The sequence below is a fragment of the Canis lupus genome, chromosome 7 (genome assembly GCF_048164855.1).
Source record: "Canis lupus baileyi chromosome 7, mCanLup2.hap1, whole genome shotgun sequence".
Classification (NCBI taxonomy): Eukaryota; Metazoa; Chordata; class Mammalia; order Carnivora; family Canidae; genus Canis; species Canis lupus.
Genome location: NC_132844.1, coordinates 48,794,357 through 48,808,683, shown reverse-complemented (window position 1 = coordinate 48,808,683; position 14,327 = coordinate 48,794,357). Strand labels below are relative to the sequence as shown.

Genomic DNA, 14,327 nt, shown 5'->3' with positions numbered 1-14,327 from the left:
AGGGCCATTCCACTCAAGGAAACAAATGTACACAGATAACAGAGACTAGAAGGAGCACACAGCAGTGCTAGGGGAAGCCACTTTCTAATAAAGGAGTAGCAGAACAAAATGGCTTTGGAAACACAGGCTGGACTATGCTAGGATGTGAAAGGCCAGTATGCTGCTGTAGGGACTTTGGATTTTATTCAGTAGGCAGTGGATGTCTCAGAGGGGCTTTTAACCAGTTAAGAGCGGATCTAGAGAGAGAACTCATGCATGGCAAAGCTTGAAGCCTGGCAAGGAAAGAGACTCTGCAGGTAGGGCTACCACTTTGGATGACTTCAGAAGCCAAAAACAGAGCTAACAATGTCCTGAAATAAGGCGGAAGCAGTGGGGATGAAAAGGAACTTTTAAAATCCATACTCTCTAAGTGAAATTTGTGGGTATAATCTCCTACTACATCACTAAGCATTCCACTTTGAGAGTGAGATACAAATTTTAACAGCAATTCTGAATATTTATCAACAGAATACAGGTTTCATTATACTGCAACTATTTTTTTTAGCTTTAAAGGAGATTTTCTGCTTACCTCTGCTGCTTCTTGCTGCTGTTTTACTACTGAGGGATCAATTCCAGGATCCTCTAGATCCCGGATGAAATCTTGTGTATCTTTAGTAGTTACTACCAATGACATGTGATCACACCAGAACTTTTCGGCTAATTCCATTACATCCAGTAGTTTGGCTTCCCTTTCTTCCACCAGTGTGTGTATGTTCTCCCAAATGAAAACCATTTGGTCAAGCTTATCTTGAACAGCTATGACACAAAATAGTATCAAAAAGGCAATCTGTTAGCACCATTTAAGCAATAAAGCAGAATGTTTTAGTTCAGACAGCAACATTTATTCAATTTGCCAAGTATCTAACACTGGATCCAATTTTGGTTGACCCCAGTCTATAGGGTATCACCAGGCCCAACACAGCATATTCCAGAAAAATGCAAGATCTCAGGGTATCCCACCATTCTTCAGGAACCAAGGCTCTTTCTCACGAAAGTACATGCTCAAAGGCAAGTGAGCTCAGAGTAGACCTAAGCTTATCAAGTTTCAAATTCACCAAGGCTGACCTTCGTTCCAAAGAAAATGAAATAACCACCTAAGCTCTCCAAATCAAGAATAACAATGTCTGTTCCGTCCTAGGAATATAACAATGTAGGATATGTATTTTGGGCTTGTTTCTAGAGTACCCTTATCATAAACTTCCACTAATCTATGTGTGTGTTTTTACTTTTGACCGCCCAGCTTCCTATCTTTAGGACAGCTGGCTAAGGTCATGGTTGCCATTTCTGTGGCTATGGGAATACCCATTCTGTGGTACCCATTATATAAAGTAGTGTGTAATCAGTAAGAGGAAATCCCAAAACCCTAGGTTTGGTGTTATTAGCATCGTCCTTTAAACAAGTAGTTTAAAAGTCCCAGAGAACATATGGCTTTTGCATAATGGTACATTGTGTATGTAACTGATTCTACAAACACAGGAAAACATTAATGAGGGATTTAAGCACACAGCCTTTCAATCTCACTGGTAATACCTTTTCTAAAATCTGGTATTTTGTTATGCAACTGGACTGTCAGTAAACAGCATGAAAGTCTAGAATTACTTTAAAAATAAAGCTCAATTGTTTCCTTATTCTGAAATTATTACCTTTGGCAGATATGTCTTTGTCAGTACCCTCAGATCTTGCAATCATTTCCTCTCCCCGCTTTTTAAGAGTTTCATACAATGGCTGTAGCTTCTCCATATCTACTGACACATTCTTATTCTCACTGATTTGCTCCTTAATCTTTTCCACCTCAGCTGAGATCGAAGGCGGCTGCCTCAAACGCTCCACGATGCGTTCCAGGCTCTCAAGTATTTGGTCTATCTTGTCGTGGAACTAGAAGTAAATCAAAGGGATCATTTATGGGGGAAAGACCTGTGACATCACAAGGGAAATTTAAATGAAAAAAAAAAAAAAACCCGTCTATTCTCACAATTGAGAATTAAATCTTTGCTTCTTTGTTGACATATCTACTCAATTGAGTGTATTAACTGAACTACCTGATATCAGCGTCTTACCCATTGCTTCGTTTTATCATAATTCAAATGAATTTTAAAAATTAAGTCCAATAAACTATCTTTCTATCAAAATTGTTTTGTTCATTTTTACTCATTACTTTGACATCCTAAAAAGTTTTATTATTAAATGTAAGATTCATGAACATTTTTGATGAGAATAAAGGTATTTAAGTTAATTTTCTGAATTGAAAAATATTAAAAAATGAGACAAAACAAAAGCCTCTCTGACATTGTAAGAGAAGTTAGAATTTCATTCATGGTCAAACACATGATCAGATTCATGAAAGCATTTTAAAGTTTTGTCTGCAAAAGTATCACAGATAATAAAGCAAAGTTAAAAAACACGCTCAGGCACAGGTCCAAAAAATGGACCATTCTAATGTCAGTGTATCTAATGATTAAAGCCCAGCTCTGAATATGGAAAATCTGTAGATAATTTCAAATTCAACTTCTTGAAAAAAAGTATTTTTGAAAAATAAAAATCTCAATTTCCAACTTCATATTTTTTCTTTCTTACTCATTCTACAGCCTTTCTTCTTATTGCTTTCTTGGGAGTGTCTCATTAATAACTGACAATAACACTTTCTTATATCTCTCCCAAAGGTAAATATTCCTTTCTATCTGGATGAGCACTTGCTTAAATATTTGGACAATGATGACAATTGTATGTTTCTTAAGTCACTGAAAATTATTTTGTATTGTATCTATAATGAGACAGAGAAATATAAGGATGGGACCAAGCAAATACCACCTCTGTGAGGCCAAAACATCAATACTCAGATTTAATGGAGTGAAATAATTTTGGTTGAAATTTAATCAAGAGATTCAAGAAAATGCTTTTCCATGCTCTGCTGTTCAGAAGAGCTCAATCATACTTCTAGTGTAAACGATTACCTGAGTAGATTGAGAAATAGCTTCATCCAATGCCACGGCTCGCTTTTTGACATCCTCTTTAATTTGACTGTAAAGGGTGTCAGCTGCCACGTACTTCTCTTGGATAGAAAAGCCTTCACCTGGGCTCAATTCCAGTAACTGTGGCCCAGTTTTGTTCATCTTATCTATATGAGGCTTGTGTTCGGCTATCAACTCTCGCAGTTGCTATAACAAACCAAACAGCTTCTCAGTATCTTAGGGTCACGCCTCCATATTACAGCTGTCTACAGGCCCAATGCATCCAGCTGGCAAGAGACTCCAAACACCCTCCCCATCACAAGGCATTTAACACAGGATGGCTCATACTGCTCTTTGCCAGCAAGAGATGCCCCTGACAGAAGGAATAAACAACAGTCTGGTCATGTCAAAGTCTCTTTAAGGATAACATACAAAAATGCTGGTTGAGTGAAATAACGAATCCCAGTTAATCATGCATTTCCCATCAAGAGCAGTACACTTTGACAAAGGTCATATTACATAAAAGAATTAGGAATACACTATGTCCCCTATCTATAGACCAAGTCATAACTCTTGGTGTCCCTTTCTGTACACTCATGATATATGCAAAAATTATTTAAAATGAAGGAAGGAAGAAAGAAAAGGAAGGAAAAGTAAAGAAGCTCAGCAGAGGGTAGACGTACTGCTGAGAGAAAAAAAAAACCATACATAAAGCTAAATTAAGAGGATATAAGCCCACAAGGCATTGTAGTTATATATATAATGATATTTATACTAATGAGTGTGTAAGACAGGAATCTCCCATTCCTTCTAAGGAGACCAATGAACCCTAAGTATCTATACTCCGTAGAACTTAGGGCCTCCACTGGGCCTAAGAACTTAGGCCTCCCTAAGTTTTTGATGGGCCAAATCGAAAGCCACATCCATCCTTGCTTCCAGGTTTCTCTGAGGCTAGCCCCCCTGTAGCACTCAGGAGCATCACATTAGTGCTAGGTTTTTTAACCAGAAGTTCCTTGTCCTCAGCAGAAGGTATATCTCCAAACTATTTTGCAACCTGGCCCCTAACAAAAATTTCTCTGAAAAATTATATTCAGGGAAGATGGTCTAGAGAAAAGCTACCAATCTTCCCCTGCAAATGGTTTCATTTTTATCATTCATCAAGAAGAATTACCAATACGGCCACATAACTCTAGATTTTTTTTTGAAGTGCTCTAAAATCAGCAATACAAATTCTTTTGAAAACCACTAAGGAAATTGGTACATTACATTATCAACAATCCCCAATACTATTCTTGAAGTTTTTCTGAAAGTAGTTTCAAAAGTCTTGAAAAAGAGCTAACTAAGCATAAATTCAATTTAAAAAGAGAACAGGAGTGGTCCAAATCTAACCTCTGGACATAAGAACATGGGAGAGTCATGTTTGCAATCTAGCTCCTGTGTGGTCCAGGCTGAGATTTTCTTATTTTCGTTTTGTTTTATTTTATTAGATCATACATTCATGCTGCCTTACAGAATGGAGGTAGTAATGCTGATATCAGCTAACAGACAATCTCACAAAAAAGGAATGTGTTACACATGTTCTGGTTTCAATACACTACAAGGCATGGCTATAAAATCAGCTTACACTTTGAGTTTTTAAGAGACTCTCTGGTAAAATGACGAATCTCTGCTGATATTTCCTAAGTTGCCTAGCATCTAGGTAGATCTCATTTGTGTAGCACCACCACTGGACACCTCAGTTGGGAAGTACTGAGCCGAACCTTTCTTAGACCATTCCTTTTTTGGATGTCTAGTAGTACTAGATATCTCCTTGGGTGGATGTGTGGAGAAAAGGGCCCAACAGGAGATGTCTTTTGCCTCCTATGTAACAAAATGATTTTTGGCAACATACTGCCAGAAGAGTGTCCCGTCACGCTAAAGGTACTTAGTGTGACCTCAGAATATGTACCATATAGAAACTAGCTCTTGGGAGTCATTTTTCATTTTTGGTTAGAATGAACTAGATATTCTCAAATAGAGCTGAAGTTAATGAAGCAGTGGAGCTGCAGAAAAAAATGCTGTTCTGGAAGGCTGTAAATATGAATAACTTCGTTGAATAATTTGAAGACTTAGCTACAAAGTTTGGTAGTTCCTTTATATATTAAACTGTAAATTTGAGAGCTGAAAGATTATGCTAAAAAGGGAAAACTAACTCTGTTTTGAAATTCAATAATCATTCAATAATAACCCTTTCATTATTTGATATTATGCAAGAAACTTAGCTACTCAAATCTCACCTCAGAATAGAAGAAATCCATAGAACATTTTATATTAGAACTTATTCAGTGGATAGCCATCAGGATTTCTGCCACAAATAAACCTTTATACTAAAATTAAATTCAATTCTGCATAATTTTTAAGTATTTCTCCTGCTGATGATGTAGACAGAACTCAATAAAATTTCCATTTTGCATTTAAGTGTTGACTAAAGCTCTTCTAAAGAAATACTTAGAGATATTCTTCAGTGCCAATACATTAACAAAGTAAACAAGCAAAATTAATAAGTATGTCACATTCTTCAAACAATGATGTAATATACTAAGTTTTTATGCATGCATACACACATGTACACACATGCACACATGAATAGCCTCCTCAGAGTACAAATTGTACAGATCTGGGAGACAGCAACTATGTTCATAAGTCCATAAATGACAAGAACTCCAGATTTTTTCTGATAGTCTTGAACCCTCTCTCAGTCGAACCATGGCAAAATTTTAAGCTATGTTGATATTTAAGTAACTACTGAAATGAGGGCTTCATAATGCTATTTTATTAATGTTTAAAATACAGTAAATTTGTAGATGTAAATATACTCTCTGGTTTACTCATACAGACTTAAAGGAGCAAACACCATCGAAAGAGGTCGAAGGTGAAAAAAAAAGGAGAAACAATTTGTCTTTGTACTTCAGCACATGTACTAAAAACACCATAACAATCATGTCTCTCTTTTAATGAGGAATACAACATCCTCTTTAACATCAATCTTACCCGATGTTCTTCCTGCTGTTGTCTTAGTGTCTCATATTCAAGGGCTGGGGCAGGAAGCTGAGAGATGACTCTCTGTATTTCTGTCAGCCATGGCCAAAGCTCTTCATAAGTTTCCCAGAACTGGTTAACTAGGGACTGTGCCCGTTCTAGCTGTAGATACCTCTCTGAGTTTATCTGGCAGATAGCATCATAGTTCTTCAGTACCTTATCCAGTTTTTTCTAGAAAATAAGATAATGAAATGTGTTTAGCTGGCCAAGCAGGCCCAAAGAGCACATGTACCCCAGAAATGTTTTCTCTAGCACTATATGCCTCGTGCAAAGGAGGCACTCAACAAATCAGTATGTTTAATGACTAAATCATTAAAAACCCATTTAGATTGTAACTATTTCTATGTATAAAAGATCACATTAAAGATTTTATTTATTTAAGAGACAGAGAGACAGTGAGGGACAGAGAGAGAGCACGAACACGGGGATGGGCCGATGAAGAAGCAGACTCCCTGCTGAGCAGGGAGCCCAAGGCAGGGCTCATCCCAGGACCCTGGGATCATGACCTGGGCCGAAGGCAGATGCTTAACCAACTGTACCATTCAGGTGCCCCTTTAATAAAATTTCATTAAAATTTAAAAAGACACTTTAAGGGGCACCTGGCTGGCTTAGTCAGCATAGTCTGTGCCTCTTGATCTCGGGGTTACAAGTTTGAGTCCCATGTTGAGTGTGTAGATATTACTTAAAAAAAAAAATCCTTCAGGTTCATCTATTGCCTTCCTTCTTAAGGCTGAATAATATTCTGCTATATGCTAATGTTGTATTCTTACCACAATAAAAAAAAGAACATTTTCCCATATATATGTAAAAAATAGCAAAAATGTGGAAAACATCTTAAAAATACAACAATTAGAGACTAAGCTAATAAATAATGATGTAGTCACATAATGGATTTTATGCCATCATCAAAAATCACAGGATTTAATGACAATCTCTCCCCTCCAAATATTAGGTGACAAAACCCCAAATATAAACAAATAAATAAATATCCTCAAGTTTTTATGAATAAGACACTGAGCTTTCCAAATATAATAAGCAAAATTCTTCAACTACGTTTCTAGGTCTTGCAGATCTTCTAGATTTGAAAACAAGGCTCATAAGAGTCTAGCAACATTAACATTACTTTCTAGCCAAAAAGAAGGACTACCTTTCACAAATGAAATCGTAAGAGGAACTACTAGTCAACAAAATTAATTACATATATTAGAATCAGAGTAGAACATTATACTATACACTATATTTTGGGAGCTGGTCACAGTGATCTAGATTATGGTATAAATTCACATCATAAACTAACAGAAGAAGATAGAGTACAAAAGTAATCTAATAAGCCGCAGAATGACAGAGAAATTATTTTATGATGATCTCTATTTTTCATGGTAAAATCTTTGTAAAAATAATAAATGTTCAATTACAAATAAGTGAATTGCCAGAATAAATAATAAAGGAAGTATCACTATATAGTTACATTCTATTACTTTGTCTCTGGTATACCTTAAAAGCAATGCATACTCTAAAATGTGATCTTAGGCATAGACATTTGTATAACTTTTTTGCTGTGGAATATTTTCCTATCAGAAGCATTAATATACATTAATTTCTTTAGTCTGCTCAGATGTCTATGAACTGAACTAAACGGTCTTACTTGTGGCTGGTTTTCCATCAATTTAAAGGATCATTTAAAATACATAAACTAGATGCTTCCTTAATTATTCAGCTGTTTTTCCTATACAACTTACCAAAATGTTACACACAATGGATTTCAGCATTAGAGAGAACCACATATTTTGAAGCATGTAAACAACAGTTGACAGACACATCTAGTAACAATTTATACTGATAATAATGTCAGTTATCCAGCAAACATTAATTGAATGTTTAAAGTGTGCCAATTATTCAAGGACACAAACCTTAATAGCTTTAGCATCTATTAAAAAAAGAAATTGTCCCCAGGGTGATTCCCTTAAGGAATATTCCTTTTACTGTCACTCTGTAAGCCTGAAAAATGCCTTATTTAAAACTAATGATTTAACTGTCTAAATGGCAGCTGTGAATAAAGGAAATGTGCTTCTCTAGGATTGAGAGCTCAACGCAGTCCATTTATTCAAGAGTCTCATCACCAGTCACACAGACTAGATTATATACCTTCATTGATTGCTTTTCCTCTTCACTGCATGTGGCCATGATTTTATGTCCAGATTTAACAAGTTCATCAATAATATCCTTGTGTCTCAAAATCTCCATGGTGAATGTCTGTGATTTACCAAAATAAAGATTAAAAAAAGAGAGAGTGTATGACTAAAATGAAAACAATCAGGCAAAGTAGTTAAAGATACCAAGTTACACTAGAGGGGTCTTGCAAAATAAATCATGCACACACTGTCTAGACTTGGGGCACACTAACAAATAATTGTGATATAATTGGAAATGCACTTCTTCACCTTTTGAAGCTGCAGCTGAGCAGACGTCTGGTCTTGCTCAAGCCTGATGTCACCCAGAGACATCAATTTCTTTTCGGTTTCAGTAATCCAGGATAACTCGGCATCAGCTGCTTGGTCAAACTAAACAAAAGATAAATAATTAGGTCAGTAAGTTCCTATAACTGGTGCCAGAAAAATACCTATCTACATTTTTTTAAAAAATCCAAATTATACAAGTAGAAATTTTGAGATTATCTCTTCATGGATCCTGAAATAGTTTATGATGATGACTAAAGTAATAAGAAAGGAGAACTTCCCACAGAGTAATTAAACACAAGATCTTAAAATGCGTTAAGTATATAACACAGCATAATGATTTTTGGACAGCTAACTCTGTTGTCTTCTTTTTGGTAATTATAAGGATTTTCTCTTTTAAGAGTACTGTCCAAACTGAACAGCTCAAAAAGTCAATAGCTGGATACCATCTTTCAATCATTACACTCATCACTGTAATCCATATGCTATGCAGGCAGCATTCTGTTATCTACATATAAGACTCCTAGCAAAACTCATGAAATATTCACATTTATTTACCAGACTATGTGTGGATAATCGCATGTGCAAAGTATGTTTCTGTATGTAGAATATATCCCCAAGCATCTCAAGTATAATTTTTTACATCTCATTTAATAGCAAAAAACACGTCCAAGAGTATTCTTAAAATATTTTAAGAGGTTTTATTTTCCTGATCTTAACAATAATTCATGGTAGAAATTCATAAAGTACAGAAAAATATACAGAAGAAAATTAAAACCTGGAGTTAATACTGTTGGTATTTTAGTGAATTTTATTCCAGAAGTTGAAAAAGATTTATAAAAGTCTGGGATAATATTGTATGAACAGTTTCATATCCTGCTCTTTCATTTAGAACATTTCCATGTCATATTCTTTAAATGTTAATTTTAAATAACATCATTGTATTCTAGCATACCTGGATATTTTTATTTAGGCTCACCACATTTTTTGCTATTTTATAAACAAACCTGTAATAAATAGAAATCTCCAATGGCATCTCCAATTAGCTCTTTAGGGTAGATTCCTACAAGGAACTGACTACCAAGTCAAAGAGCATAAACATTTTTGATACCTTGCATCAGACAGAAGCCAATGCCTCCCAGGGCCAAGCAGTTATCGTAAATGAGCAAAGTGGGCAAGTGCCCCCTGAGCACCAGTGGTATAAATGGTAACTACAAGGCCTCAGTTAGAAGATTGAATGGGAAACAGACATTGTGAGCATTCAAGTCCCGTACCGCCAGAACTGGACTAAAGAAAGATAATCAATGGACACCAGGACCCAGATGACAGAAATGTTAGCACTGACAAAAATTTTAAAGCACCCATGATAAAAATGCTTTATTGAGCAATTTCAAACACAGTTGAAATGAATGAAAAATTAGAAGACCTTAGCAACAAAATAGTCTCAGCAAAGAAAGAGGCTATAGAAAGAACCAAACAGGGCAGCCCGGGTGGCTCAGAAGTTTAGTGCCACCTTTGGCCTAGGGTATGATCCTGGAGACCCAGGACTGAGTCCCAGGTTGGGCTCCCAGCATGGAGCCTGCTTTCTCCTTCTGCCTGTGTCTCTGCCTCTCTGTCTCTGTGTCTCTTATGAATAAATAAATAAAATCTTAAAAAAAAAAGAACCAAACAGATATTAAATATATAATAACAAGTTCAGTGGATGAGGTCAATGAAGGGCACAGAGAAAAGAGTCAGTAAAGTAGAAGACAGTACAAAAATTATCCAATCTAAATAACAGAAAATAGACTGGAGAAAAAAAAAAAATCAACAGAACCTCAGGGATCTGTGAAACTGTAACAAAAGATCTAACATCCATGTCATTGGAGTCCCAGAAAGAGAAGAGAGAGAGGCTGTAGTTAAGAATAAGGTTTAATACTCGAACATTCTAGAAATGATAAAATTACAGAAATGCAGAAAAAATTTGTGGTTGCCAGGAGTTAAAGAGAGGGTAGAGGTGGGAGGCTATAAAAGGGCAAAATGAGGTAATCTTGTGGTGATGAGATGTTCTGCATCTTGACTGCATCAATGTCAACATCCTGCTTGTGATACTGTACTATAATTTTGCAAAATGTTACCACTGGGGAAAACAGGTAAAGGGTACAATGAGATCATCTATTATTTCTTATAATTGCATGTGAATCTACAATTATCTTAAAAAAAAAAAAGTTAACTAAAAGCAACAACAACAAAGTTCTGAGTGGATAACTCTCATGTGAGTTCCATTCGCACTTTCTCTTTTAGAGATATACTACACCAAACTGTCCTTCAGAGAGGATGTGCTAATTTATGCACCCACAAGCAGAGTTTTGCTGTACCCTCAATCACCATGGGGTATAATTTATTTTTTAATAATATTTTCCAAGCTTATCACTGGGCTTCCCTTTATTATAAGGAAATAACCTGTCAGCCATAACCTGGCACAAATATGAATAGCATTGAGTAAAGAGTACCATTATGCTTTCAATCGCCTAAGAAAAAAATAACAAACTATACAAAAGTGAAAAATACACAATGACATTATAAATTATTACCCTTTTTTTCCTATATATTATGAACCCATTTGCTCTCACCTTTGCAACACAAGTTAAACAAGTAAATACTGAAGCTATTTGCAGGTCAATTTCTTTTAGTCAACAGTTCAGGATAGAAAAAATTTTAGATAACCATTTAAATAATGGGCCTGAGCCAGAAATATAATAGAGGTAAAAATAATAGTCTTACATTTACCTTTAAAAATTCAATTGCATAAGTACATGAAAGGGGAATAGGGCTTAAAAGACCTTTCTCTAACAACCTCCAGAACTGCTACTTGAAGAAAATCTGAATATAAACCAACATCTACCAAAAAATGATGCAAAGTCTTAAAGACTAAAATGGTGTCTGGGCAGCAGTCACACTATCCTATATGCTGATGAGAACCCTCTTTTATGCATCACACGTTTACGAGGACCACTGCCCTGCTAAAGTTGTTCCAGATAGAAATTCAGAACTTTAGTCCTCAGGGTTGGGGAGCTCCCTTATAAGGGCAGTACTTCTCAAATGACTGCATACATTTATATATTCAAACAGAATTATTAATTTTTCCTCTATTTCCCATAATATTATACATTCTTTTTTAGGGAAGCCACATTTTTCATAAAACTTATTGAAGGGGTTCATAGTAGTGTTAATAAATGTTTTTTTTCCATTGATTCATTACTTTTTCTGCTACCAGGACAAATCAGAACAGTATGGATTCCAGAAACAATCTTGAAAAACCACATGAAAATTTATATCTTGGGGCACTTGGGTTACTCAGTTGGTTACGAGACTCTTGATTTCGGCTCAGGTCATGATCTCGGGGGCGCTGGGCATGGAGCCTGCTTAACATTTTCTCTCTCTCTCCTTCTGTCCCTCCCCACCTCTCCCTTTTAAGAAAATTCTATCTTAATCTGGCTCAATAATTTTTACGATGTTAGTTTCAAATGGAACTACTCATTAATTAGCAATAATTTATCAATGTGAAAAAGAAAAAAGAAAGCATTTTGGGGCACCTGGCTGGCTCAGTTGGCGAAACAATTCAATTCTTGATCTCAGGGTTGTGAGTTCAAGCCCTACGCTGAGGGTAGAGATTACTTAAAAATAAAATCTTTAAAAAAAAAAATTCAACTAATTCAGGAACTTCAGATGTAGAAAAAGAAATCCTCATGAAAAACAAGTAGAAGAGTCTTCTATGCATGGATTATTAGTTTTCAGGCCATATACAATGAAAGTTCATTCGTGATTCCCTTAAAGAGTACAAAACTGGGGCACCTGGGTGGCTCAGTGGTTGAGCGTCTGCCTTTGGCTTGGGTTGTGATCCCAGGGTCCTGGGATCAAGTCCTGCATCAGGCTCCCTGCAGGGAGCTTGCTTCTCCTTCTGCCTGTGTCTCTGCCTCTCTCTGTGTGTCTCTCATGAATAAATAAATAAAATTTAAAAAAAAGGAGTGCAAAACAGTCCAGGCCTTTGTACCTGAGTGCAAGTGCTGCACGATAATCTGAATAAAATTTAACAGTAATGACTTTCCTCCTCTATTGGTTCCTAAAAAAATAAAATGACACACCACCCCACTTGTTTGTGATCAGGCTATTTTTAGCATTTATATGACAGTCCTAATAAATAAAGTCAGGCTGTTAGTGTTAATATTAGTTTAAATCTATTTCTCTCTTTTTTTTTTTTTTTAAAAAAAAGGATCCAGTGAAAAACAGTATGATGATACATTCTAAGTTGCCAAAATGGAAAGCTGAAACTCAAACACAGTTTCTTCAACCAAGGCAAATATTTGCTCTGCTAAAAGAAAACAAGACTTCAAGCAGAAATGTCCCTCCTGTCTTTTGAGAATTTTTTTTTTATTAAATTAGCAAATATTTATTGTTCAGCAACAAACAGAACAGCCACAAGGCCTTTATTAAGCAATATACAGTAAAGCAAGGCATTTTATTTAGGCCTATGAATCTTTCAAATGACTCTATGTGTGCATTTGGAATAGACCATGAAAACTGTTTATTTTACAATGTGAGCAATATGGAGAGCAAGTTTACTGGACCAAATTTTCATACTACTATTTGTTTACTGCTCACTCAAATAGCAGAATTTGACTTCAAATACATTGTAGATCATCTCAGTATCCGTAATTGCATTCTGGGAAATATTTTACTAGGTATTGTCAGTGAAGTCTAACCACCGACTTACTCTAACTTCTATTACAGTAGAACTAGTATTTCAGGAACTTCTAATAAGATAGTGAAAGACATTTTTTTTCTTAAGATTTTAAAAAAAGTAATCTCTGCATCCAACGTGGGGCTTAAAGTCACTACCCCAAGATGAAGAGCTGTGAGCTCCACTAACTGAGCTGGCCAGGTGCCCTGAGAGTGAAAGACATTTTATTTATTTATTTATTTATTTATTTATTTATTTATTTAGTAAATATATTTTTCTATTGTTGTTTGATTTGCCAACGTAGAGTATAACACCCAGTGCTCATCCCGTTAAGTGCTCCCCTCAGTGCCCATCATTTTAATTGTCCATTTCTAAGTATCCTGAAAAACACTCTAAAACAGTAATGGCCAGCATTTTACTGAGCACACTACATGCTTCCCACACAGTATCTTCTTAAATCCTAACAACAATTGCATGATCTGGATATTAACATTAACCCCATTTACAGCCAAGAAAATGGAGACAGAGAGAAGTTACCTGACTTACCAGAGGTTGCCCAGCTAATGTTGCATCTGAGACTCAAACCAAGGTGGCCTGACCCCAGGGACTGCATTGTAGTTGCCATATTAGATCATTTGTGCTTTGTATGCAGTTCAGGTTTCATGAACTCAAAACAGTCATGTGATTTCACCCAAAATGGCTCAAATACCATGACAGTCAATAAATAGTAGGTCTTAACTTCTTAAACATTTCTCCAATCTCTGACAAACTGCTTTTGTATTTACCTAGGGTTTCTCTTAAGTGGAAATAGAGATTTAAGAAAGGCAAAATGATAAGTGAATCTTAACTCTAAGGACATCCTTTTACTCCCTTCTCTTGGCTGAGGATCTTGTTACTTTCTTTTGATTAGCATTTCCTTCCATTTTGCTCTGCATTATCCATAACACAACCCATATTTTCCCACCCCCAACACCTGGTGGGTCTCAACAAATCTCAGTTCCGTGGGGGAAGTTTCCTTCTAATTCTTTAAAATAAAGAAACAGGTGTTATCTTTCTCCAAGACTGATTCCTAACGACCTGATGGCC

General features: G+C 35.9%; 1 protein-coding gene across 32 annotated transcripts in view; it reads right to left on the bottom strand.

Annotated features, from left to right (window-relative positions):
- Window positions 1–14,327, bottom strand: part of DST (dystonin) — a 480,723-nt gene that overhangs the window by 47,118 nt on the left and 419,278 nt on the right. For all 32 annotated transcript variants that reach the window (XM_072832497.1, XM_072832507.1, XM_072832502.1 and 29 more), the window contains 6 exons: window positions 8,507–8,626; window positions 8,211–8,318; window positions 6,018–6,236; window positions 2,991–3,194; window positions 1,683–1,914; window positions 569–795 (listed from right to left, as the gene is read on the bottom strand). In XM_072832497.1, coding sequence (XP_072688598.1) covers window positions 569–795; window positions 1,683–1,914; window positions 2,991–3,194; window positions 6,018–6,236; window positions 8,211–8,318; window positions 8,507–8,626 — 1,110 coding nt within the window. The remainder of the gene's footprint in view (window positions 1–568; window positions 796–1,682; window positions 1,915–2,990; window positions 3,195–6,017; window positions 6,237–8,210; window positions 8,319–8,506; window positions 8,627–14,327) is intronic.